Genomic DNA, 24,130 nt, shown 5'->3' with positions numbered 1-24,130 from the left:
CGCGAGCTGAGCCACACCTGGGTCGTTGGTTATGCCGTCGGGGAGATTGTTGGCTGTTAGTGATGATACACGTGAATGAGCTCCAGCCTCTAACACCGTAATGTGCACTTGGTTGAATCGACAGGGATCATGGATCCTTCAAGCCACAGGACGGGGATGTACCATCGATCAACGTCGTCGAAATGGGGGTTCTGTTCCCATCGGACCAACATACTGACCGCATTTCGACCTTGTGTCGCTTCTCATTCTTGGTTCTCGCGGGGAGTTATTTCCTTCTTTTTCGCGCGCGCCGTATGAAGACAGGGTTCGAGAGATTACGTCGTGCGGACCGTGTCGCCAGGAAGCAGCAGATGTGCCGCCCGGGCTGAGCTCATGGTGTTGGTAAGTTGGCGTTCCGGTTGGACAGCCGTTCCGATAGATATAAGACCGCATGAGCTCGCTGTCACAAGAAGAGATAGATGCAATCGATATCGCATAGTTCTTGGTGTACCCATCCCAAGCTTTCACTTGGCTCTTGCTGCATTGCCATCCCAAAGCTACTCCCACCGCATCTCACCTTGACATTAATCGGATCACGAACAGCCGACAACTTGCACCTGCCAGTCAGCCTGGAACTTACCTGACAGCTTCCACAACTTACCTCAACTCGGCAAAGCATCCAGATATCTCTACCGAAGATGTCCGAGATCAGGACCATTGCCTTCTTCGGCGCCTCGGGCGGCTGCGGTCTCGCCGCCCTCAAACACGCCCTCGCCGCCGACCGGACCTGCATCGCCCTGTGCCGCAACCCCTCCAAGCTCACCGACGTTCTGCCCCCCGCCCAGTACCCGAACCTCATCGTCAGGCAAGGGAACGCGCACGACGCCGCCAAAGTCGGCGCGTGCCTCGTCGACCCGGCCGACCCCGCGCGGCTCGTCGACGCCGTGAGCTCCAGCATCGGCAGCCCGCTCGACGTCGCCCGGATGACGGTGGAGGACCCGGACGTGTGTAAGAACGGCGCCGCGGCGCTGCTGGCGGCGCTTGAGACGCTCAGGGCGCGAGGGGTGCGCGGCCGGCCGCGGCTGGTCGTGGTATCGACGACGGGCATCTCGGGGCACGGGCGGGACGTGCCGCTTCTGCAGGTGCCCATGTACCACATCTTGCTGAGGGTGCCTCACGCCGACAAGAGGGCGGCAGAGCGTGTGGTGGCGGCGAGCGGCGAGGATTTTACGTTTGTGCGGCCCGCGTTCCTGAGCGACGGCGCCGTGCCGGATCGGGCTGTTCGCGTGGGCGTCGAGGACCCGGAGAAGGGGGTTGAGAGCAAGGCCGTTGGGTACGGCATCTCGAGGGAGGATGTTGGGCGGTGGATCTTTGAGAACGTGTTGAGGGACGGCGGGAGGGTGTATGTGAGGAAGGCCGTGACTATTACTTGGTGACGGGTAGCGGTTTTTGAAAGCACGATGACGGGGTACTGGGTGGATAGCCATAGGGTTCCCGGGGGCTACTTCGCGGTTGTGACGACGTAAATCGGAACTAGGAAGTATGGGTTTGAGTTGGTTTTCATCTTTCCTCATTGGCGTGTCCAGCCAAGGAAGGGCCTAAGGGCGTTCAAGTCGAGTTAACACCCGCCAACAAAGTCTATCACCAGCATCTTGTAACACCACACACCAGGTCACAGGATCATCTCAAGGATTGAATAAATACAACGCATAGTGGTTTTCAAAATGATGCTGATGTCACTTTCCCATGAGATTTAAAAATTGCTCTTGGGAACAAAAAGCTTGAGGAGTCATTGACAGTCTTGTCACTGCGCCGACACCTGTGAACCAGTAGAGCGCCGTCGTTGAACCTAAGCCAGCGATGGACAATACCGTCCGGCGTTTGCGCCAATGTGATTATCAGCTAAGGGAGGAATGCCGTCTATGTTTCTGAGCTTACGCAGGATCTCCAGTCCCTCAGAGGATCGGACGAGCGTGCCAACGACGAGCGGTTCCGAAGCTCAAGGTTCGACGAGAGCTCCCGCGTGTCCCTTTCTCCCTCCCCTGCAGTGCAGTACTAGTGCTAAAGAGCCTGGGTATCGATGCTTCTCTGGAATTCTGTAGCATGTCTTTGTTTTGTCACCGGCGTCTTGGTTGGATGCAGGCCCGCGGTCGGTCGCTGGTGGTCCACGTCTGTCCTGACGGATTTGGTTGGTTCTCGAAGCGCAGCCACTCTGAGAATAGACGCACGATGTCAGCGGCGAGCAGAAAAGATACGCACCGTTGAAGGAATGGATCCACTTGGGCGCCAGGCCATTCCCCCGTCGTCGGGTGTTCTCGCGGTTCACAGGCTTGAGGTTTCTCATACATAAGCACTTAAGTCAGGGACACAAGTTACGATGTGGAGTTGCAGACAGCGGAATCGGGGCAAGTCAGTAGGACGGCGGAGCGCGGCTCCAAACAGTGTTCCGGGTTCCCTGCCAGCTCTTTTGGACTTGCAAATCTCGACAAGCCCGGGATGTCTCTCGTCCAATGCTTCGCAGCCAAGGAAAACGGGTGCTGGAACATGTTTCGAAACACCGCCCTCGCTCAGCCCCTCGTACCAGGCGACCAACCGCAGCGCCTAAAGGGAGTCCGCCTCTGGCATTTTGCTGACATGTAGGCCCCCTGTTTCATCGATACTGGGCGGCAGGGTTCCGTGGACTCGGGTAGTCGCCTCTCCAATGCACTCGCCGCAATCGAGCCTGTACACTATTACGTCCGACCTTGAGGCTCCCCTATGGGATTTCCCCTGGCTTGCAATGGGACTTGTCTGCCTCCTGTGGCGGCCCGCTGAGAGAAAGCGGCTTATGGCTGGAGAAATGGGCAGGATGACAGGATCCAGTCCCCGTCGGCGTCGGACTGACTGGGCTTGACATGACCAACGCTTGCGCCCCCGCCCCCCGCAGAAAGCTTACATGCGTGTCTGCAGTTTGAGGAAGCTTGCAGCAAACAATGCCCAACGATCTAGCGTCTGGGTGTCTAGTCATAGGCCAGCCGCAAGCCATACCGGCATAACATGAAGGACAGAGAAGGAAAAAAAGAAGGCTTGGTCTCCTGAGGGCTCTCTGGGCTCAACGAGTATGTACCTATGCAGTGCAACGGACCCAACCAACAGGCGGCCGCCCATCTTTGGACCCCCGCCAATCGTTTCCTCATTGTAAGCCATGATCTCGACAAGCCCTCCCTTGTCTGGTCTCCTTGTCCTTTGCTCTCTCGAACAAGACTCATAGGGGAGAGAGTCCACTCAGAAAGGATTCAAACGACACGGGGCCTGACCCAACAAACCCAATGATGCACGCAAACACATGGGAAAAGAAGAGAAGAAAGAGGGGGGAAGGGGGCTTTGTGTGATGTTTGTGACCTTGAGGCGGTTTGCTGTGGGCTAACAATGCTGGCTGGCTGGCTGGGCTGAGTATGGACTGGGCTTGCCATCCCACCTCACCCTATCCCTTGCCTTCCCTTTCGTTCACTCAACCCAGCCGTGGCTGGGGGGGTTAGGTGAGTGTATGTGAGTGTGCACCTTAGCCAGTCCAAGTAAGCAGGATTGCATGCATGATGGGATGGATCGCCATGTGTATACCTACTAAAATGTGCATGCACACAGCCTTCCCGGGCCTCCTTGTTGGCTTGACTTGTCTTATAAGGTTGCAGCTGCCTCTCCGTTGTTCCTGAGCTGCTTCCTCTAATTCGGATGGAACATATCAGACTTGCATTTCTACTTCAAAACAGATTCACTTCCAAACAAACTGAACATTGATTTTGTCTAAGTGCCATTCACACTCAGTCAACACTCATTGAATCACCTTCTCTCCTTCCTTCATTCCTTCCTTCCCCCTGCTTCTTCCTACCTACTATATAGACAACAAAAACCCACCCAACCAGCAACCAGCTCCTCTCTTCTAATCCACGCAACCACTACTGTCTCAAAGCCTTTTTCTTACGCGTTTTCTTTTCCACTCACCTGCTTTCTCACCAAAGACGCTCGAAAGAACTCTACTTTCCAACCTCACAAATACCCTTCAATTTCCATTTCCAATCTCACTACAGCTCACAATGCGCTTCGCTTCAGTCATTGCCGTGGCTGCTATGGCCTCAGCGGCAGTCATCACCCGACAGGCTGCTCCTGCCACGCCTGCCAAGGTTCTGATCGGTGCTCCTGGCACGATCGCAATCGCCGACTACGACGGCAAGGAGTTCAAAGTTGTTGCCAACGACTCCCAGCCTGGCACTGGCCCCAGCTGGATGGCATTCAAAGAGCCAAACCTCATCTACGCTGTAGATGAGAACTCCAACAGCACTCGCCTGTTCAACGTAAGTCTCATGGCTGCCTTCTCTTGACCTCTAGAATAACCCTGCTAACCTATTCTCTTCCAGTTCGACACGGCTACAAACGAGCTCAAACTCGTCCAGGCTGCTAACGGATCGGCTGGTGTTGTCTCCCTCGAGTTCAACGCCGACAAGACCCGTCTCGTCGGCACCTCCTTGTAAGACAACCCCTCTTCCCTCATTTTTGAATGCTCACCTTATTAACTAATCTCCCTATCCAGTGGTCAGGGCACTGTAGACGTCTGGGATATCTCTGAGGCGAGCTCTCTCAAGCTCTTGAAGCAGATCACTTTGGGTGGAACTCTCGGTCCCAACAAGGCTCGTCAGGACCAGTCTCGCGCACACCAGGCCGTTCTCGACCCCTCTGGCCGTTTCTTCGCCGTCAGCGACCTCGGCACCGACAGCATTGTTATCATTGACTCCAAGGATGATGCGTACGAGATCACGTCTCGCAACAGCGTCGGCACTGCTGGCTGCGGTCCCCGTCACGGCGCCTGGTACCCTCCTAAGGGCGACAAGGCCACGGCTTACATCGTCGCCTGCGAGCTGACCAACACGCTCGAAGTCTTCTCCGTCTCGAACAACGGTTCCTCCATCTCCCTCACTCGAACCCAGGAGATAAGCACGTACGGTGCGGCCTTCCCTCCTGCCAATGCCACCACCGCCGCGGCTGGCGAGATCATCGTCTCGGGTGACGGCAAGGACGTCTACGTCTCCAACCGCCTTACAGGCAACCAGACAGACTCGATCTCCCACTTCAAGATCACGCCAAAGGCAGCCCAGGGCGGCTCTCCGTGCAAGGCCACCAGTGGCGGCATCGCACTCGAGTTCGTCGAGGCCATCTCTTCCGGCGGCCAAATCCCCCGCATGTTCAGCCTGTCCAAGGATGACAAGACGCTCTTCTCGACGAATCAGCAGGGCGAGGGCGCCTTCGGCGTGTTGGCGCTCAACCGTGCCGCCGACGCAGGCAAGCTCACTGCTACCGCCGTCGCGTCGCTCCCCGTCACGATCTTCGGCCCAGTGGGATTCGGTCCCCAGTTCGTGCAGCAGATTGTTTAGAGTCACTTGGCAATGTACCCTGCCGGACACGATCTCGTCTTTTTGTGTTTAGGGGACTGGGCCTGTTGATTACGACCTCGGCTATTTTATTTGTCCTTTTTGGCGTCAAACAAGGCTGGAAGGGGCGTTGGAGGGCGGAAAACATGAAGTGGCTGGTACAGGCATGAACCGCTTGCTTTTACTCGGTTTCTGGTTGCGAAGATACCATGGTTTGTTTGAAGATGGTCAGCCTCACCAATTATGAGGTTCAATGAAAAATTTCTCCAGCAACTTGTGCCATTTGTTCCTTGTTCTTCGTGATGAATGTAAATGCGGAAAGAAGCGAGGATGAGGATGATGAAGATGCAACGTGAGCAGAAAACGGAGACCAGTCGTCCAGTTTAAACTCCCGTCGGCGAGTAAGCCGCCGGGTCCGGTAATGGGTGCCCACTGTAACGTAGCGAGGTGCTGTCGCGCTACGACCTTCGTAGCGTCGCTAATCGGATAGGGCATCCGCTAAAGATTTCGACATACCACTGAAGAACCCCAACGCCTTTTGGGAGACAGACAGGTGCTTGCCGCATCCATTCTCAACGTCTACTACCGCCTGACTACGACCGCGTTCCGCCCCGAGGACGAAGACGGCATGATACGAAGCACACTGTAAACGAGATCGTTACGGAAGGAAGACCGCCACCCCCGCCACTCGTGCGTGTATCTCGCAACCGCGACACCGCCTGCCATGTCGGACAAAATCACGTCCAAGAACCTCTCCTACGACACCACGATCCCGCCCTTCCTGCGCGCCCTGCACGCCCAGGCGGGCGGGAACGCGGCGGACCCTGACCCGATCCTCTCGAAGCGGCGGCGGGCGGGCAAGAAGCGCTCCGAGAGCGAGGAGGCCGAGGACGCGCCTCTCGTGGTGGACGACGAGGGCAATGTCGTCAACGTGCGGGTGGACAAGGACGGCGGCGTCGACGAGAGCGCGCTGAAGAAGGACGGCGAGGTGGACGACGAGACGGGCACCAGCAGAGAGGAGAGCAGGAGGGAGGCAGAGAAGCTGGCGGGGATTGGGGCGAGTAAGAAGAGGAAGGCTGGCAAGGTTGTTGGTGGTGACGCTGCTGAGGATGCGGACGATAAGGATGCGTCAAACAATGTGAAAAAGGGAAGCAAGGAGGACGAGAATGGCAAGAAGAAGGTTGGCAAGAAGAAGGGCAAGAAGATCAAGCTGAGCTTCGATCCAGAATGATAGCAGGACGGTGGATACGAGATCATCATCATTGTCACAAGTGGCGGATATGGCTGCCAGCAATGTCGTTCTGGCAATGTCGAAGCTGTCCCGACGGCCGCGGTAACACACAGTCAGTCTTACTAGGGTCAGACCACCTGAACATGGCGGACCAGCCGAGACGGACTCCTGGAGACGGGCCATAGGGACTGAAGCCGAGAGAAAAAATGTTCTATACAGCCCACAACTCAGGTAATCTACACATCTGCCGTGCTCACTCCAAGCCACCTCGATGCCGTCTCGCCCCCAGTCTCGCCATTGCTACAACATGTCCCGCCGTCAGGCGAAGCATCTATTGGTATCGGTACTCGGGCTTGACGAAGTCGGCGAAAGTCTTGGGCTCCTCGTAGCCGTGGCCGTGGTGGTGGTCGTGGTGGTGGTCGTCGGTGGGGCCGACGTACTCCATCTTGTAGACGGAGCCGCACTCGGGGCAGCGCTCGATAGGGCGGTCGCGGGAGATCTGTCAGTTGTTTGGTCAGGTTATCATCATCGTCATCATCATGGTGTTTCCCAACGAATCGGCTCGGGTCGGCGGAGACACGTACGGTCAGCCAAATGGTGACGTGGGAGTCGACGGGGACACCGGTGCAGCCGAGGTACTGCTCCTCGCCGGCGGAGCGGACGGGAATAGGGTTCTCGACGGTGCCTAGCACAGCGGGTTAGGTTCCTGGCAACAGAAACGAGAGAGCGGGGCGTTGTTCGCGTACCCTTGCGGGAGGCGTCGAGGGGGCGCATGTCGAAGACGTCGACGCCCTCCATCTTTCCGAGAATCTCAAGACGCTCGAGACCGGTGGACTGCTCGAGGTCGGTAGGGACGGTGCCAGCCTTAGCACCGGGTCCGGTGAGGTCCTCCTCGACCTGGATCTCTGTTATAGTTGCAAGTGATTAGCCTCGTCTTGACTCATCGTCCAAGTTTCGATTCGAAGCATCGTCCGTCGCTCGGTATCGTACGACGCGGCCCGAAAGGGATGCCGGTGATAGTGCATGTGCATTCCGCGGGACCGCGCCCGCGCCGGCGAACGGAATCGACGATAATTTCGAATCAATTGGCGCGCGGAGTCCTTACCCTTAATGGTCTTGTAGGGCTTGGCGGGGGTAGAGGGGTTGGCGTCGCCTGGTTGTGACCACGAATGGCCGTAGAGTCAGCGACATGGGAACTTCCGGAATGGCTTCGCTCCCAGGCTTATTTTTTTTCCCTGGCTCGGGATTTGGGCTGGGAGTCAATTGGGGGTCGTACGGCGGATCATGGAAGTCGCGAAAGTGCGTCTGGCGAGGGGAGCAACGGCGGCCCGACGGGCGGCCATGATGGCGGAGCGTTGCAAGAACATGGCGGCGGCAATTGGGGGGAGGATGGAGAGGAGAGGTTCGTTGTGACGTCGGAATTGGTTGAAGAGAGAGGGATTTGTCGATGGCCTGATTTGATGGTCTCGTTTGATGTTCTGCGGCTGGTCGGGTAAGCTACGGGGGTACCGCTCAAAAGAGAGCACTGACCAAGGTACTTGCCATAACCGGCATCATAAGCGACGTCCTATCACGTGATGCGATTTGGAGGCTGCCAAATGGGAGGCCCGACATTACTGAGCTCCTCCCCGTTCATGAACATGCGGAGGGCATGAATAGCAATGGTCTCGGGTATGTTTTCACCTGTTGCTACAATATTACAACATCTTGGTTCGTTCTACTGTCCCATTTTCCTATCATGTGCTTCGGAGGCTTTTATAGGATGTAAGGGGTGACGCTTCAGAAATCCCTTTGTAAATGGTTCAGTCCGATTGAGATTGGGCCTCCATCCAGTCTCTCTTACAAGTTAGGCCTGCCTCACCAGCGCTTTTGCACACAACTTGACCCCTTTACGTCAACTACCAACTTTCATGTGCTCTTTTGGCTGCACCCGGAAGTACGGTAGGATGACGAATCCATGCGAGGCCTTCCTTGCAGTCTTCGGGAAAGGGCTCTCTACTACTCTTGCCCTCACAATCGGGACTTTCGAGTGGTGGGCAAAGCGATTGACAGGGCCCTGATCATCCCTCTTGCCAACGGGGATGAAGTAATTGGCAATGTCTTCGCCGGCGGTGTCCACCTTTGAGATGCGAAATCGTCTGTCGAGTCCCTCGGCGTACTTAGACTAATACTCTGCACCTTCGCAAGTTGCGCTGCTCAAGTTGCTGTCTTGAGGAATACTGTTGACTGCAGCCGATGTGCCACTCTCGCCCGGAGTCGCATGAGCCCTAGCCTTGGTTTCCACTTTGTGTGCAGATGATGAATCTTCCGGGTCATCTCGGGCCAGGCTCTCTCTGTCCGAGTCTGCGGGCGCTGCACCAGTTGCAATCCCTCCCCTACCATCTTGCGTGCCTTCTTGGCTGGCGGTGCGCTGCTGCTATCCTCGGAAGTCTGATGTTTGATTGCCGCCAATGCCTGACCTCTCTTGCGCTGGTACAACTCTGGAGTCGCGGAGACTTCTTTCGTCTTTGATGCTGTAATGAACAAGCCCGTCAGACCAACAACGTTTGCTGGGAAGATGCCCGACACAGACCGGTGCTGCTAGCCTCGGGACTTCTAGGAAGGTGTCGTGAGTTGACTATTAGTCAAAGTGGCTGTCTTGATTGCACAGGGGGATAGGTAATGGAATGCCGCTCATGGCTATTAATGTCTTTTTCGTCGACGTCATGCTTCCAGAACGTCTTAATGTAGTTGCTCGGCTGGCGGTCAAGAGAGACGCTCATCCTCTGCATGAGAAAGTCAAGCGGAGGCATCCCTAGCCCTCCACGCTCATACCGGGGACTGAGACGCCTGAGCATTTTGTATGTTTCGTGGAGGACATGGGCCATGCAAAGGCCCGTATCCGTTAGATGTTGCTTGGCAATGATTTGGTTGAGGTGGAGTGTGTAGTTGTGGCGGAATCACTTCTTGACAACTCTGGCTTGATTGAGGTTTCGCTGGTATCGTAAGAACCCCTCAGCAGAGTCTTGGTCTTCTAAACAGAGGGTTTTCTCTTGGGATTTCGGATACCAGGCTTCGAACTCTTGCTGATGTTCTCGCTCCACGCGATTTTCGCTGATGGCGTCCGAGAACTTGGTCCAAGATGCTTCCCAATACTCGTCACCCTTATTGATGGGCCCGACCGGTACGCCTCGAATCATTTTGGAAGGAGAATAGGGAGGCAGGAGTATGTATACACCGATCTGCGCGTCCTCTAAGTTTTCGCAACCCTGAAAAGAAACATCATTACCCCAAAGAGAGCAACTGGCCATATGTAAACCAAGCCAAGGCTGAATATTTTGTTACTGATATTGATGCTCTTCGTCTATGTGTATTCAGAGAATCTAAAAATGTTTACCCTTGTATCAAATAGCGCAAGGCCATCTTGGCCACAAAGGATGATGCGTATTTATAGCCGCTCGCTGAGCTTATCCCCTTCCACCCTTCTCTCTCTGACAATACCATCCTGATACCCAGTAGCGACATGAATACCCTCAGGACTCCACATCTTACACATGAGGGCCCCTCGCCCCTGGCCAGTGCGAGGAAAAGATGCCTCCTGAATCCACCAGCCATCGTCCGGACCTGAAGGATCTTTCATCACGGCCTGGTCAGCGTTGACGTGGACGACGAACTTATACGTCAAGCTTGCCGCTGTCCCAAAATTCCACCCGAGGCCATTGTGATTGCCTATCATCAGGAGACCGTTGCGATCAGACTCGAATGCATGAATGGCGATATGCGAATTTGGGTCGTCAGCGGGTAGCGGGCTCTTTAGACGGTAGAGAAGAAGCTCCCTCCTCTCTGTCACGGGCCTGCCCTCGTTGTACGTTGTTAAGTCGACCTTGTGCATGTCAACGATGGGAAAGGTCGTCTCGCCAATGTCCGGAAACATAGCCTTGATCTCTTCCACGTCAACTGCCGGTGCATGGGGCCACTCCCTCGGAGACTTGGTTGCGAGAATATTGGCGAAGCGTTTCTGCGGCGGTTCTTCTTGAGATATGGCCCGGCCTTCTTCTGGTCGCTTGAAGGTGCATATACAGCTGAAGCACACATCGCCCAGTTCAGTCTCTGCGTCTTCGGCCAGAAAGTTGTCTTCGTAGTCGTTTCTTTTGCTCGTTTCTCGAGGTTGCCGTACTGTCACCAGCCTCGAGCAAAACGTCCGGCTGGTCGAGAGTACAGAGACCTCATACACAAAAGGCCTGTCTGATTTTGCGGCGGCTGAAAATACGCCTTGAATGGCCTGCAACATGAGTTAGTGATGTTGTAGACAGCACATGAACGCAATCTTACGTGGAGCCCGAACCCCCCTGACTGGGTCCCTGACCCTGAGGGCTCTTCCTCTTTGATGGCGCGGCTTGCGGCTAGAGGCGCCTGGCAGTAGACATGCCCCCCATAGGCCGCCCGGGGGTCGGCTTTGGACCCGCGACCTTTGCCACCTACGAGTTCTGACCCGGGCACCCAGGCTGGATACAGGCTCATGTACCTTTTGACTGCTCCGCCAGTGATGGTCACCCGGTTGGAGGGTGCCGGAACCGGTGCCAGTGCCATGACATCGTTAAATAGAAGCTTAGACATGATGGCAAACGTGCAAAGAAATAACCAAGGAAACCAGCAGGGACGCTGAATGGAACAGACGCTGAGAATCACCAAATACAGTGAAGGATCCTGGATGGGTTCATGAGACGAGATATGGCCAGTCAACAATGCCAGATAGAGCAAAAGAGGTTGGTTGGTTTGATAGTTAAGCTTGGCTAAGCTTTGCCCAACCGCTCCTGAGACGTGGACGTGCAAAACGATTGGACCTCGGGACGAGAACCAAGGTGGGCGGGACCGTGGCCGTGCGCGTCGGAGCTGCCCCTGACTTTCCGGTGCGGAGCCGAGGTATCCATGTGAGGGGAAGCTCGGAAGCTCCAAAGGGTTGGTTGTTGGACAGGTACGTAGACAATCTGAGCACCGGGTATGCTCCAGTCGTCCTCGGGGAGGATTGCGGCAATTTGTGGAGAGAAAAGCCGATAGCTCCCGGGAGATACCCATAATTCTCCGGCCCCGATAGTCAAGACCGGACATATCGGTCTGCACACGGCAGCCGGGATTCCACGCCAAGTGGCTGATGTGAGATGAGTGAGATGGCTTAGAATGAATCACTTTGGTAAGACGCCGTGTAGCCCGGGTTCGCTAGGGCACGGCACCAAGCTGACCAGACGGCCAAAGCCGCTGCTGCCCGAGCTTGGGGTGGCAAGCTCTTCCGGCAACCTTTCTTCTCTGCCGTAGAACTTCAGCTGAATTCTGGTTGTACATCGTATTGCCTGCCGTCTTACACTTACGGCTTGGTGCCGTCTCGGCATCAGTGCCCACTGGGTAGCAACTTTTTGACAACTGACGGGGGGCTGCGGCCACTTGGCCGTGAAAGGGAGTTGAATACTGGACTGAGCCCTAATTCGTCCTGGCTGGCTAGACAAAACTGGGGTCGACATGCAGCGTTTTGCAGGATGCGGGCGTTCCTAGGCTTCTATTCTAACTGTTTCGTCCCAGGCAATCTTTGGTACAGGCAGATTTCGATGATTAATCGATTATTGATGGACACTGATACTTCCTGCAATACTTACTTCGCACTGACCGTTGTCAAACTGGAAGACGAGAGCCGAGAATGAGTGGCAGGGCACCACCCCTGTCTCGCTCCCTTGTTTTGGCTACGACTGACACTGACAGAAGCCTATTTCCTCACGGCCTCATCATCATCTCGAACGCTCATTCTTCCCCAGTTCTCATTGGCCGAGGGATTGAGTCGGCCAGCCCAATGCCGCTCATAACGAAAAGACATTGAGCTGCGCGTGACCCTCCCATTTCGTCGTTAGCGGCGCGTTGCCAGCAGCTTGTAAGCAAACGAAAAGCCGCTAACCGGTACTAAGCACAACCTTCAGTAGGCGAAACGAGCTGGTGCACGTTGCCGTTCTGGGCATCCCGCACTCTCAAGGTCTCGCCTCGCCCACCTCAGCTCTGCTGGTGAGCGACAAGCGGTCTCGGAAGAATTTTCAGTGGACGGGGCAGCAGCGACAACTGCATGATGCACCCCATAGTGCCCAACGGCAGCAGCACAAGGAGACCTGGGAATGGGTCGAGGAAGGGTGTGTTCCCCCGCAAAGCGAGATGGCGAATGGTGATAGGCGCTTGGTGTCACACCGTGATTGACGGTACTTGGCTCCTGCCTTTGTGCTGTTACATGCCTGTGGTGATATGGCCGCCTAAGATTCTCGGTTCTCGAGTGGCGGAGTCAGATTGTCACTGGCGTCGTGAAGGAGGCGAAGAGGCAGACCCTTGCAGCGGTTTAACACTTCTTGCTGACAAGTTCGTCGACTGTGTGGCCGATCTGTGTTCAGAGCGAGCCAACCGCCGGAGGGGGGCAAGGGGCCGATGGCGGCCAGGCAGCAAGGATGCCGGCTCAAATCACCAGGGCGAAAGGCGAAAATGGAGCCCTCGAGATAGAAAGACACAGGAATGTTGTGAGATGGCAAAAGAGGGCGATAAAAACCCAGCAGAGCGGGTGACCTAAGCCACTTGGGCAGGGAAAAGAAACGGTGGCTGCGGATGCCCCAGGTCCATGAAACACACCAGGAATGCAGGAAATGTCTTCCCTCCAAAAACCGGAGACGTCAGAACGAACCTAAACAATGCTCGTCCGCCGCGGAGAATCAGAATGCGAAGAGAAGACCACGTCTGCCGAGTGGCCAAAATATCTGGTCTGGGGCAGAAACATCCAGCGAGGTCCGCATTCCACTCAAGTCTTCTGCTCGCCAAAATCAATGCGAAAACCGCACTCCTTGAATTATGAAGATTGCCCATTTACTACAAAAGAAAGACAGGCCTGGGGCATGCAAGCCTATGTGTTATGCGGCTGGTCACATCGTCTCTGACCCGGAGAAGAAGACCCGGTCTGGGGTGCAGGGAAATGTTCCCTTGGCGTCCTCTCTTTCGAGTTGTTAACCACGGTACACAGAGGGAGCTTCCTTTTGTTTAGAGGGATACCATGCTCTCAACCACGCAGAAGATTCTATCCGACAGGCAGCAGAGTCCATTGAAAACATGCGTATCGGCACGAAAGCACTGTCGATGTACGGCATGAGCCGCGCCGTGTTCGATCAGCACCTTGACCCTAAACTGCTACACGGCATGATTACTGTCCACCTGCCCTTGGACAGAGGCGTAGGTCACGCATGTCCACGCATGTCCACGCATGTCCAGACCCGAAGGCTGAAAAACACCACAAATTTCCCGCCCATGTCACTCGCATTCTCCCTTGTAGTCGTCGAGTCCTCGGCGCATCGGGGACGGTGCATGGCCAGGGGTGACCAGCGCATCCCGATTATCCCATTCGTCCAATGCCAGCTTTCCCCAGGTCTTTGCCTCCGCGAACCCTGTCCCTGTCTCTCACACACCCACGCATCAGCAGTCGACCAGAATATCGACTTGTTTCTTAGCACCGGCTTGCCCTTTGGGTAGCACAAGTCCCAGGCCAGGAAGGGCGAGAGGGGGTGAAAGACAAATGGGCGGTTCCGCCCCGTCGGTTTGAGCTGATCGCCCTTCTCTCCAGTAGTCTCTCATTCTGTCCCCGCTCTCTCTGTCTTCCACTGTGATCCGCAAGGTGGTAGCATGGAGCAATAAATAGGAGCCAGGGTCTCGTGCCTGTATTGCGGCCATGGGCGATGACCACGACAACCACGGCCTTTGGCGCTTTTCCCGCTCTCCCCCACTTCCTGTCACTCACTTTGCACCGAGAAGGGACCCCGAGCAGAAAGATCCAGGATCGCTCTACTCCGTCTCGCCGTGCATTTTGATGCCGCCTTATCCTTTCATCATACCTCATCGATCCCGCCCAGTGACCGGTCCCCCATGTCAGCGGGGAATATATGCTAGACTGGCGCTGAGGGATTGGTCATAGGGTATGAAGAACTTCCGAACGCCCTATATACGCCGATGCAACCCAGGTAACCGAAAGAAGTGAACGACTCACTTGACCGGCTCAAGCAAGCCGCGTCAACACACACACTGGCATAACATAACGATGGTGGTCGAGGTTGGTTCTCTGAACCGCAGCAGTTTGGAGCCGTTCAAAACATGGCGACTTCAAGGATCAGCTGGCGAAAATGATGGAGTCATCGACGTCGAAACAGGCCTATTCTCGTCGCTGGCACCGAGACATTGTTCTGAGCATGCAGCCCATTGTCCCTCGACCGCAACTTGCAGGCCTATTCCGTTACCTTCTTCGAGCTGTCGCCACTTGGCGCCTCATCCAAATGTACCTATACCTGCTACCGTAGGAGAAGCCGGTGCAAGCCCAACATTCCGTCAGCCATTGCCCAAACCGGCCGAACAATATTTTGCCTTCTCGACGGATCACGACCAGTCGAGCTTCGTTTTTCAACGGTCATCGCCACTGCCGAGAATCGAGAAACGCCAAAGGGCCGAATCTGACGTCGACGGACCATACACGGCTGCTCTGAGCTGCAAGAAGCGTCGCTTGAGGCTTCAGCTCATTACCAGTCGGCTCTCCCAGCCATTCTCCCTGCCGGCGACGCACATAATCAACCGCGAGGCCATTGCCTCGGGTGACAAGCGTTTCGTCAAGTTGGCGGCTGTGGCCAACTCGCCAGATGCCGACAGGCAGGGCCTGATCCGGGAGACCTCGATCATGTTGAGGGCTGCGGTGCTCAACAGAGTCAGGTTGCGCGTAAGGAACGAGGCGATGCTGCGTGGGGATCTTGTCGTCGCCGTAACTGCTGCAAATGCCGCCGTCCTTCACCACGGCCAACAACTGGCCACGGGGGCCAGGTTTGTCGCACAGTCCTCTGCACTTGCAGAACAGCAGCAACAAACGCCTCCGGCGAGGGTGGTTCTGATCCGGTCGGGAATATCGTCACCAAACTCGATGAAATCTCCCCCGGGATCCCCAAAAACACCACAGTCTTGCTGGATGCTGCCGAAATCCCCGCGGCTGCAGCCTGCCCGCTCACCAGTCTCGACTCCTTCCGGAACGATGCTCGAAGAAATGGAGGATGACGGAATTCTGTCATTCCCCACAGCAGAACACAATTGTTCTTATGCCTGGGCCGATGACGACGATCTGGAAGATGTGTACTCAGATTTTGGCGCCATATTTGGCGGGCCAGCTCAAAACGGGGAAATTGAGGAAGATGGCCACTCCTATGAGGAATATCTCGACGAATTAGACGGCATATCGTGGGTCGGTGGCAGGTAGACCTTGAGAGAACTGGCGAACGTTCCGAAAATTTTGACATGAGAAAGGCATGATAGGGTCCCAAATCTTTGCATCAAAAGAAAAACCGACAGCGTCCAATGGAATACGTTTATTGAGGCCGGAAGGAAGACAAAAACTAGGGCGGCCCCGAAAGGTCAGCTGTATTTGTGACAATGCCCTTTAGGATCGAGACTTGGGAAGAATACCGAGCAACCTGGTCCCTCAGGGACATAGAAATGCTGCCCAGGTATGCACATCGCACGACCGGGCAACCGGTTTTGTGAGAAGCGAAGCTACCAGCACGGATGATAAATGAGGCAGAGTCGTCGATACTGAACTCTACCAGAGAAACACCCCCAAGTCCAAATTTATCCCAAGCTGCGTAATGCAAATCTCATTTCCCAGTTGATTCGTCTTCTTTCTGCTGAACTAGCGCAATTGCTTGATGGCATCGGTGCTCCTTCAGAGTAAATGAGGGTGAAGGATGTAGAGTGAAGGATGGGTCTCCGGCAATCGGCTGTATTTTACACTCAGCTACGTGTCCACCAACCTAGGGAACATATGCTGGATGATGCCATTCGTATCGGCGACACAATGACTGGAGGCGTAGACGGGACGGTTTCGTGAATGTGGGAGAAGTCTATTCCAGCCGCCAGCAGTTGAGCCCCGCCAGTTCCGATGATCGGCCCCTGGTCGGACATCTTCCCGAATCCCGGGCCAGGGCCCCCGCCGTGACGTGACGGGAACACTAGCTACCTGAACCTGGGGGGGGGTTTGGCGGGGACACTTGACGCGGGGTGATTGATTCAAGGCCGAATCGCAACACCACCGCCGTCTTTCGAGATTCCCCGCCTACTGACAACGTTTTCTTCCTTCTTTGAACACGACATCTTTACACATGTTCAAGCGCAGCATCATGGCGACGACTCAAACTTTGGACACCATCATCATCGGGGCTGGCTGGTCCGGTGCCGTTGCCGCCCGCGAACTCGCGACCAAGGGCCGCAAGGTGTTGGTGCTGGAGGCGAGAGACAGGGTCGGAGGGCGTGCAAGCACATGGGTGAAAGGAGACGTCAAAGTCGACGTCGGATGCAGCTGGATCCACGGCTACAAGGAGGGCAACCCGGCTAGATACATCGCGCAAGACCTTGGTGTTGTAAGTGACGAGTTCATGGTTGCCATGCGGGTTATTGAGCTAATGAGTTGGACTGCTTAGGCCGCGCATCTCCCCAAGGCTGCTGAGGGTGTAGTTTATGGCCCGAGTGGTATGTGGCTCCCTTCATCCGTCATGTCGACCTGTGCACTAATCGGCTTCCCCAGGTCGTCTCTCTAGCTCAGAGGCTGACAACCTGCGCGCATCACTGGGGGCTGCCCAAGCATCTGCCAAGCTCCCTCATCCTCCTCCCTCGCCCTCTGCTTCACTCGCGTCGGCCCTCTTCGGCGACGATTCGGCACTGACCGCATCATCCCAAAAGGATTTGGCTGCCGCGCTTGCTCGCTCCCTCGAGATCCCTCTAGGACTCAAGCTTGAAAAGGCATCGTTGAAGTGGGCAGGATGGGAGACCACAAACGCCTTTGCCGGCTCTGATGCCGCCCCTGAGGGAGGCTACGAGGCCTTGGTCAAGAAGGTCATCGATGATGCCAAGGCCAAGGGCGCCGAGGTGAGATTGAGCACAAAGATCGCTGGTGTTTCACAGAGCGGGGATGGAGTCGTCGTGACCGACGCCCAGGGCAACAAGTTCATCGCGACGACGGCCATTTCCACCATCCCGCTTGGCACCCTCAAGACTCTCCCAGAGAGCACCTTCAACCCTGCCCTCCCCCCTCGTTTGCAGGAGGCGATCAAGGGCACCCACGTCGGCGTTCTGGAGAAGCTCCTTCTTCAATACTCAACAGCCTGGTGGCCCGAGGCCGACAGCGCGGGCTCGTACACTTTCTTGCCTTCCTCTAAGAAGCCTCTCACGGGTTCCTCGACCCCCGCTGAGATCTTTGAAGCATCTACCTTGGTCTGCGCCAACTTCGCCAGTCCATCCCTTCCTGGCTCCAGCCCAACCCTACTGACGTATCTTTCCGAAACCCCGGCAACCGCCCTTCTTCGCTTCGACCCCAACGAGGTTGCGGCAGCCTACCATAAGTTCCTCGTGTCCCGTTTCAAGCCTTCTTCTGAGCCTCCGCAACCAAGTGAGACCAGCTTGACGAACTGGTTGACTGACGAGTTCTCGCGCGGCGCCACGACGACACCGTCCATTGTCTCGGAGAACGGCGAGCGAAGTCCTCTCGACTTCAAGGAGCTAGGCAGGCCCGTATGGGACGGTAAGCTTGGGTTTGCCGGCGAGCACACTGAGATGGAAAACCGCGGAAGTGTTGCTGGCGCGGTCATCAGCGGCTATCGCGAGGCCGAGCGCGTCGGCAGACTCTTGAAGTTGGTCGAGGAGAGTGCGAAGTTGTGATAGGGTTATGACGTGGAGGATAAGATCTCATAGACATGCTAGACTTGGTGCAAAGTTACAGACTTAGAGCTGATAGCTGTGTTCACACAAGGTTGAGTGACGCCAAGAAATCGATTCTCGCCTTCTCAGGCGTTTTGTGGAGAGCCTGGTGAAGGCTTCACAAGGCACTTGCTTTTGCAGCCAAACTGTGCCCTGGGCCTTTGTTCCGACTGCGCTTCAATTTTCACCGCGAGGTGGCCTGCAGCTTTGCAGCTCGATCTCTAGCAATGTCGCACATGGCCTGTCAAGAAGTCAGCCGAACAAACTCTAGAGGAGGCCCGCTTTCTTACTTACTTGTACAGCAGCGCGCTCCTCCAGCGCCAAGTCGCCTCGTGAGATACGTTCGCGCATGTTTGCCATGATTTCTGGACGTCCTCTGCCGTTGACAAAGACGACGTAACGCAGACCGGGGAATTTGGCCTCGTACTCAGCGTTCAGAGCAGCCAGCTCAGTGGCATCTCCACTCTGTAGCTGCGCCTGCTCGACGGCGGACTGAGCGCTCTCCACCTTCTTGGCACCGAGTCGAGGATGTGAGCTGATGATAGAGTGTAGTTCCGCCTTGTGGGCAGAGTCGTCTATGAGCGTTTGAAAGATTTTATGGCAGTGTGTGATAAGTTCGTCGTAAGATTGGAACGAAGCGGCCGAGATGGAGGGCAGGATGAGTGCATGGATCGCTGGACTCGGCTCAAAGAGGGCATCGAGGATCTCAGTCCGCTCCTCTTCAGACGAATGGGTTAGAGTGTCAATATTGGGCAAAGAAGCCATTTTGAATGAATTGGGATGATGTGTTCAAGAAATCTCGGTTCATGAAATTCCACCTCATATATCGCGCACTCAATCAGTGTAGTTCGATGTTGAAGGGAAGGTGCCGATGCTGGACCTCGGCGGCGTGATGGGTATCAAGGGAGATAACGAGATAAGACGGTGATAAGATAACGAGCTTTCCTGGACACGCCAGCCACACGTGATGCAATGGCTCGTGCTTTCGAGCTGGAGACCCACCTGTCTGGCAAGCACCTGTAGCAAGGCTGAAGATTTGTTTTGAAAGGCAAAAGTCGACGCGAACCAACCACCCCGACGTCCAATTCATACCGCGACATTCGGGACAATGCTGTGCGCAAGTAAGTTTGAATCGGCCGCATTGATATTTGGTGTTGCTGACAAGGCCTGTAGTCTCTGGAGAAGCTCCCCAGGAGCCCGTCGCCTCGAAGAAGTCGGGTGAGTGTCTTGCGCCCAGGAGGCAGAGTTATTGGGCTAACAGTGACCAGGCACCATTTTCGAGAAGCGCTTAATCGAGAAGTACATCGAGGAAAACGGAACCGAGCCCGTGACTGGAGAAGCTCTTACGAACGATGACCTGCTTCCCCTGACCCAATCGCATATTGTTCGACCTAGACCCCCGACGCTCACCTCGATTCCGGCCCTGCTTGCGACTTTCCAAAACGAGTGGGATGCTCTAGCTCTCGAGACATTCAACCTCAAGGAGCAGCTTGCGAGGACACGGGAGGAGCTCGCGACAGCCCTGTACCAGCATGATGCCGCCGTCAGAGTCATTGCGCGCTTGTCGAAGGAGCGAGACGAAGCCAGAGAGGCGCTTTCCAAGGTCAGCGTCACCGCTGGAGCTACAAATGGAGACGCGATGACCATCGACTCGGCCGAGGGGCTTCCTGAGGAGTGGATTCACAAGGTCAACGCGAAGCACCAAGAGTGAGTCAAGTTGGATGCAGCCGCATACTAGATCGACACACTAACATACTGCAGACTCTCCAAGGGCCGCAAGAAGCGCCCAGTTCCCGAAGGCTGGGCCACCTCCGAAGACGTTGCCTCGCTGGTCACTGTTGCTTCGACACCAGCACCGGTCTCCAACGCCTCCTCGCTCGCGCTTCAGGGAAGTTATGCGGCAGTTGGCGGCCGGGGCGGCGACGCTGCGATATACTCGGTCGAGGCGGACTCAGTCGAGCGTCAAGTCGCTGTCAATGAGCCGGTTATCGACTCTGTGTGGACGGACAACAAGCTGATCTTTGCCACGAGCAAGGGATCAGTCAAGGTCTTTGAGGGCGGCAGCGAAGTTGCATCACTTTCCGAGCACGCGGGACCTGTGACGTCCCTGAGCGTCCACCCTACTGGTGACCTTCTCGCGTCCGTCGGTTCAGATAAGAGCATCGTATTCTACGACCTCCACGCCCTGAAGAGGATCAGCCGCACGTATGCCGATACAGGTAAGTTGCCGATGCTTCGCACCACTCATACCCAGAGTTGCTAACTGTTTTAGCTCTGACATCCTCGGCATTCCACCCCGACGGCCATCTCTTCGCGGCGGGCACTGTCACGGGTGACATCAGTCTGTTCATGACGACGAGCTTGGAGGTTGCAGCTGTTTTCAGCCTTGGCGCACCCGTCGAGGCTCTGACGTTCTCAGAAAATGGATTCTGGCTTGCGGCAACGGCCAAGGGTCAGAGCTCAGTTACGATCTTCGATCTGCGCAAGGAGGGAGATGCTGCCAGAGTCAAGACACTCGAGACCGGCGGGCCAGTCCAGTCCTTGGCCTGGGATTATACCGGACAGTATCTCGCCACTGCGGGTGCTGGCGGCATCACAGTGCAGCAGTACATCAAGAGCTCAAAGTCGTGGTCGGAACCTCTGAGAACGTCGGTTGCGGCGTTGTCGGTCAAGTGGGGTGCTGATGCCAAGCAGCTGATTTCTGTCAACGAGGAGGGTGTTGTTTCTGTGTTTGGAGTCAAACAGGAGTAAGCAGGTCAGGGTCTGCTTGGTCTGTCATTGTATGATACATAAACGGGGCGAAAGAGTCTATCAAAATGATATCCAATGTCTTGGGCTCAATGCTCTTGTATGTCCAAAGCGACTCGATGGCCCTCAATGTGAGTCTACTTGCAATGGTGCTTGTACCTGTGCAAGATGGCGGCTTACATGAAGGCTCACCTTGGAGACTCACCTTGAATCTCGGTGAAAGAAAGGTGAAGTGCATCACGACTTTTTCGTCGCATCTTGCGACTATGACATAAGCACTGTGAAGGAAAGTCTACTGTGCACTGTCAGTGCGGCAGGGTTACGCTTAGCAACATATCTTCCGCAGGTTCCCTGCCAGTCCAAAACTCCAGAGGGGTTCCTGCTTATCGGAGCAATTGCCCCTGCACTGTGCGAGCTTATCTGAGGCTGAAGCGCCAACCGTCGTTCCTTCCGCTGGGTGGCCTGCGCTTGCATGACCATTTACCCACCCTCAACCGCCACCAGCAACACACGACGACGACGAGTACAACCTTCCCGGGGCAAGCCCAACGAAACCGCCCTTTTTCTTGTCCACTCAGCTTCTGCCAACCCGGTCCTACCCCGAAAATACCACGGGATGGTCACTTCACCTTTGTGTCGGTCGTAGGAGATTCACTCCTATCCTGTTGATCCCCGGCGGGTCCTGCTCGGGACTAAAGCCTTCGAACTTTCTCGCCGAACTTAAGACACTTGAGGGGCAGACGGTTTGTTCGTGGTTTCCCCAACTTTTGCCGTCTGGAACCCTCGGATTTGGGCTGACCCGATCGTTCTCCAGCGCCAATCCATATTGGCCCCGTTCACAGAATATGAGCTCAGCTTCTCCACCATATTCCTCGCCGATATCGAACTCCCCCTCTCAATCCTTACACTCAACCTCAGCCTCTCCTTCGATTCCACACTCTCCGGCCTCTGTCCCTGCCTCGGGCTCGACTTCTCCCGCATCTGAATCGGGTTCACCTTCGATTCCCGCGCTACCCCAACCCTTGATCGACTCGGACGACGTTTGGGGCGGAATTGACGACGAGCTCTTCTACCAAGCAGGGGCCTACCAAGTCCCAGACTATTCCTCCGACGTTCTTGACCATCGCTCAAGCACGTTCGACTCCGAAGCCGACGCTCAGCAGGATTGGGACCCCGAGTCTGCCTCACAATCACAGTCACAGCCTTCAGACTCCGATTCAGAAGAATCTTCCATGTCGGACGGCCTCGCTGCCCACGGACCCTTGTTCAACGACCCATTTTCACCTGACCTGGCCGACGAACTCGAGCTTGCACTTCTCGCCGAAATGGACCAGTTGCCACGCCTACGCGAACAACAAACGTCTCGTGGGGACAATCGCGAGGGAGGCATGGCCGGACAGCACCAGAACGGCTCGGGGGAATTCGGCAACCCGGCGGATGTTTTAGTCGACTTAGAGCTGTACTTTCAGCAAGGACATCGAAGGCCTGCAGGAGGACCCCAAAACAACCCTAATAGTGCTCCTGCAGACGTCATCGACCTCACGAACGAGCCTGACAGCCCTGTTCAGACACACGCGCCCCGCCCTGCCGTGAACCCGAGAAGACAGAACTCTCAGGGCAGGAACCCACCGTCGTTTGCGCGTAGCGATAGTAGCATTCTCGCCGGCAACGCGCCAGTCATCGACCTCACCGACGACTCTCCTGAGGTCCCGCGCAGGCGTGCACCCATCTTGCCCCCCCCGGTTGCCCGGCCTCGTGAGCGCAGCAGACAACCGGCAACCTTTGGAATGTACAACTCGAGCAATGCACTTAGCGGACTAGCAGCAGGCATACGTCGCCATCTCTACCCGTTCCGACTCTTCCCCGGCCCTGAGGATGATGTGCAACTTCTTGGCATCTTTCACAACAGAATTAACCAAGGCGCCGATCTCAACAACCCACTGGGCAACATCCAACTTCAGTACGAACATGGCGCTTTTGACCAACGCGCCGAACGAGCCGAGTCACCAAAGCCAGTTCACCAAGCCCCGCCCCCGGCCAAGTCAGGATTTACCAGAGATACGGGCTCTGACCTCATTGTAATATGTCCTGCTTGCAACGAGGAGCTGGCCTATGACCCCGAAATTCCGGTGAACGAGAGCCATCCAACGCGCAAGGGTAAGCGTCAACGTAGCGAGCACCACTTTTGGGCTCTAAAGGGATGTGGTCATGTAAGTTGCCCCTGCAAACAGATGACGAGCTGGCTATGTTACTAATGCTGAACCAGGTCTACTGCGAGGAATGTTTTGAGAACCGCAAGCCAGCAGCCAAACGTCCCAACAATCGGTTTCGACGCGACCTTGAGAGCAAACTTGTATGCGCGGTGGACGGCTGCGAGACTCTAGTTGCCAACAAGACGAGCTGGGTTGGAATCTATCTATGAATGACGGTGTCTTTGGCGCGGCGATGTGGTTCTTGAAGAGTCATGGATGGATAATGGCGTCGCCTGGACAAGTGGGAAGCATTGACTCGGCGTTTGGGGTTGGGACGGCATCATACGAACAGCGATTCCCACGATCACGGTATAGGATTGCTTTTTTCTTCTTCTCGGCCTTTTCATGGAAGGGTTCCATACCGGGAAGGCTCTGCGATAATCAGCGAGAGTCAGCGTGAGAACTCTGCCTCAGTTATTCTGTGTCGTGACCCAGGATGTACATTTTTCGAGGGCATGAACACAGGACATAGTATTGGTTCAGGGCCGCGTGTGCTGCCAAGCCCCTGTATAGAGATTTCTTGCTCAATAATACTCTATTGCTCGTTGTCATGACTCTCATATACATCGTTCATCTACTGATGAACCGTTGACTGACGACGGCAAGAATCCAAATGCTATGGTGCTCTCAAGGGTATACTAATTTCAAAATGACTCGCCAGTGCTTACTGTTGCTGCGTCTCTAGCCGTGAAAAGAGGTGCCGTCCTATCCCAAGAATGCAACTTGCCTCACGCTTTTCCCCAATCTCTAATGCG

The 24,130-nt window shown here is 55.6% G+C and overlaps 11 protein-coding genes across 11 annotated transcripts; 7 read left to right on the top strand and 4 right to left on the bottom strand.

Moving 5' to 3' along the window:
* Positions 1-205: 205 nt before the first annotated feature.
* CDEST_00041 (Putative NAD(P)-binding domain, NAD(P)-binding domain superfamily) lies at positions 206-1,698 on the top strand. Its single transcript, XM_062916200.1, has one exon. It carries the CDS (start codon positions 678-680, stop codon positions 1,413-1,415), a length of 738 nt encoding a protein of 245 aa, XP_062772251.1. The 5' UTR covers positions 206-677; the 3' UTR covers positions 1,416-1,698.
* A 2,013-nt stretch (positions 1,699-3,711) lies between these two features.
* On the top strand, positions 3,712-5,871 carry CDEST_00040 (Putative cytochrome cd1-nitrite reductase-like, hem d1 domain superfamily). Its single transcript, XM_062916199.1, has 3 exons — positions 3,712-4,310; positions 4,374-4,483; positions 4,547-5,871. The coding sequence occupies exons 1-3, from the start codon at positions 4,053-4,055 to the stop codon at positions 5,382-5,384; spliced, it is 1,206 nt and encodes a 401-aa protein (XP_062772250.1). The 5' UTR covers positions 3,712-4,052; the 3' UTR covers positions 5,385-5,871.
* Positions 5,872-5,899: 28 nt separating this feature from the next.
* CDEST_00039 (uncharacterized protein) lies at positions 5,900-6,613 on the top strand. The gene has a single exon (XM_062916198.1). It carries the CDS (start codon positions 6,106-6,108, stop codon positions 6,610-6,612), a length of 507 nt encoding a protein of 168 aa, XP_062772249.1. The 5' UTR covers positions 5,900-6,105; the 3' UTR covers position 6,613.
* A 184-nt stretch (positions 6,614-6,797) lies between these two features.
* On the bottom strand, positions 6,798-8,150 carry CDEST_00038 (Putative cytochrome c oxidase, subunit Vb). Its single transcript, XM_062916197.1, has 5 exons — positions 7,889-8,150; positions 7,718-7,765; positions 7,359-7,517; positions 7,197-7,297; positions 6,798-7,111 (listed from the first exon to the last, which is right to left on the bottom strand). The coding sequence occupies exons 1-5, from the start codon at positions 7,977-7,979 to the stop codon at positions 6,944-6,946; spliced, it is 567 nt and encodes a 188-aa protein (XP_062772248.1). The 5' UTR covers positions 7,980-8,150; the 3' UTR covers positions 6,798-6,943.
* A 1,086-nt stretch (positions 8,151-9,236) lies between these two features.
* CDEST_00037 (uncharacterized protein) lies at positions 9,237-9,902 on the bottom strand (the record flags this gene model as incomplete). Its single annotated transcript, XM_062916196.1, has 2 exons — positions 9,237-9,506; positions 9,564-9,902. 2 exons carry the CDS (start codon positions 9,900-9,902, stop codon positions 9,237-9,239), a joined length of 609 nt encoding a protein of 202 aa, XP_062772247.1.
* A 137-nt stretch (positions 9,903-10,039) lies between these two features.
* On the bottom strand, positions 10,040-11,208 carry CDEST_00036 (Putative acyl-CoA thioesterase, HotDog domain superfamily; the record flags this gene model as incomplete). The annotated part of the gene is made up of 2 exons (XM_062916195.1): positions 10,040-10,873; positions 10,924-11,208. The coding sequence occupies 2 exons, from the start codon at positions 11,206-11,208 to the stop codon at positions 10,040-10,042; spliced, it is 1,119 nt and encodes a 372-aa protein (XP_062772246.1).
* Positions 11,209-14,331: 3,123 nt separating this feature from the next.
* CDEST_00035 (uncharacterized protein) lies at positions 14,332-16,627 on the top strand. Its single transcript, XM_062916194.1, has one exon. It carries the CDS (start codon positions 14,693-14,695, stop codon positions 15,884-15,886), a length of 1,194 nt encoding a protein of 397 aa, XP_062772245.1. The 5' UTR covers positions 14,332-14,692; the 3' UTR covers positions 15,887-16,627.
* A 97-nt stretch (positions 16,628-16,724) lies between these two features.
* On the top strand, positions 16,725-18,463 carry CDEST_00034 (Putative amine oxidase, FAD/NAD(P)-binding domain superfamily). Its single transcript, XM_062916193.1, has 3 exons — positions 16,725-17,042; positions 17,103-17,151; positions 17,207-18,463. The coding sequence occupies exons 1-3, from the start codon at positions 16,785-16,787 to the stop codon at positions 18,334-18,336; spliced, it is 1,437 nt and encodes a 478-aa protein (XP_062772244.1). The 5' UTR covers positions 16,725-16,784; the 3' UTR covers positions 18,337-18,463.
* A 91-nt stretch (positions 18,464-18,554) lies between these two features.
* On the bottom strand, positions 18,555-19,172 carry CDEST_00033 (Putative oxo-4-hydroxy-4-carboxy-5-ureidoimidazoline decarboxylase). Its single transcript, XM_062916192.1, has 2 exons — positions 18,670-19,172; positions 18,555-18,616 (listed from the first exon to the last, which is right to left on the bottom strand). Exons 1-2 carry the CDS (start codon positions 19,138-19,140, stop codon positions 18,560-18,562), a joined length of 528 nt encoding a protein of 175 aa, XP_062772243.1. The 5' UTR covers positions 19,141-19,172; the 3' UTR covers positions 18,555-18,559.
* Positions 19,173-19,410: 238 nt separating this feature from the next.
* CDEST_00032 (Putative U-box domain, Zinc finger, RING/FYVE/PHD-type, pre-mRNA-splicing factor 19) lies at positions 19,411-21,178 on the top strand. Its single transcript, XM_062916191.1, has 5 exons — positions 19,411-19,496; positions 19,549-19,593; positions 19,644-20,082; positions 20,137-20,594; positions 20,648-21,178. Exons 1-5 carry the CDS (start codon positions 19,484-19,486, stop codon positions 21,124-21,126), a joined length of 1,434 nt encoding a protein of 477 aa, XP_062772242.1. The 5' UTR covers positions 19,411-19,483; the 3' UTR covers positions 21,127-21,178.
* Positions 21,179-21,499: 321 nt separating this feature from the next.
* On the top strand, positions 21,500-24,127 carry CDEST_00031 (Putative E3 ubiquitin-protein ligase complex, subunit SLX5/Rfp1). Its single transcript, XM_062916190.1, has 3 exons — positions 21,500-21,870; positions 21,938-23,333; positions 23,390-24,127. The coding sequence occupies exons 2-3, from the start codon at positions 21,969-21,971 to the stop codon at positions 23,543-23,545; spliced, it is 1,521 nt and encodes a 506-aa protein (XP_062772241.1). The 5' UTR covers positions 21,500-21,870; positions 21,938-21,968; the 3' UTR covers positions 23,546-24,127.
* The last annotated feature ends 3 nt before the right edge of the window (positions 24,128-24,130 follow it).

The sequence above is a fragment of the Colletotrichum destructivum genome, chromosome 1 (genome assembly GCF_034447905.1).
Source record: "Colletotrichum destructivum chromosome 1, complete sequence".
Lineage (NCBI taxonomy): Eukaryota > Fungi > Ascomycota > Sordariomycetes > Glomerellales > Glomerellaceae > Colletotrichum > Colletotrichum destructivum.
This window is presented reverse-complemented; position numbering and strand designations above follow the sequence as displayed.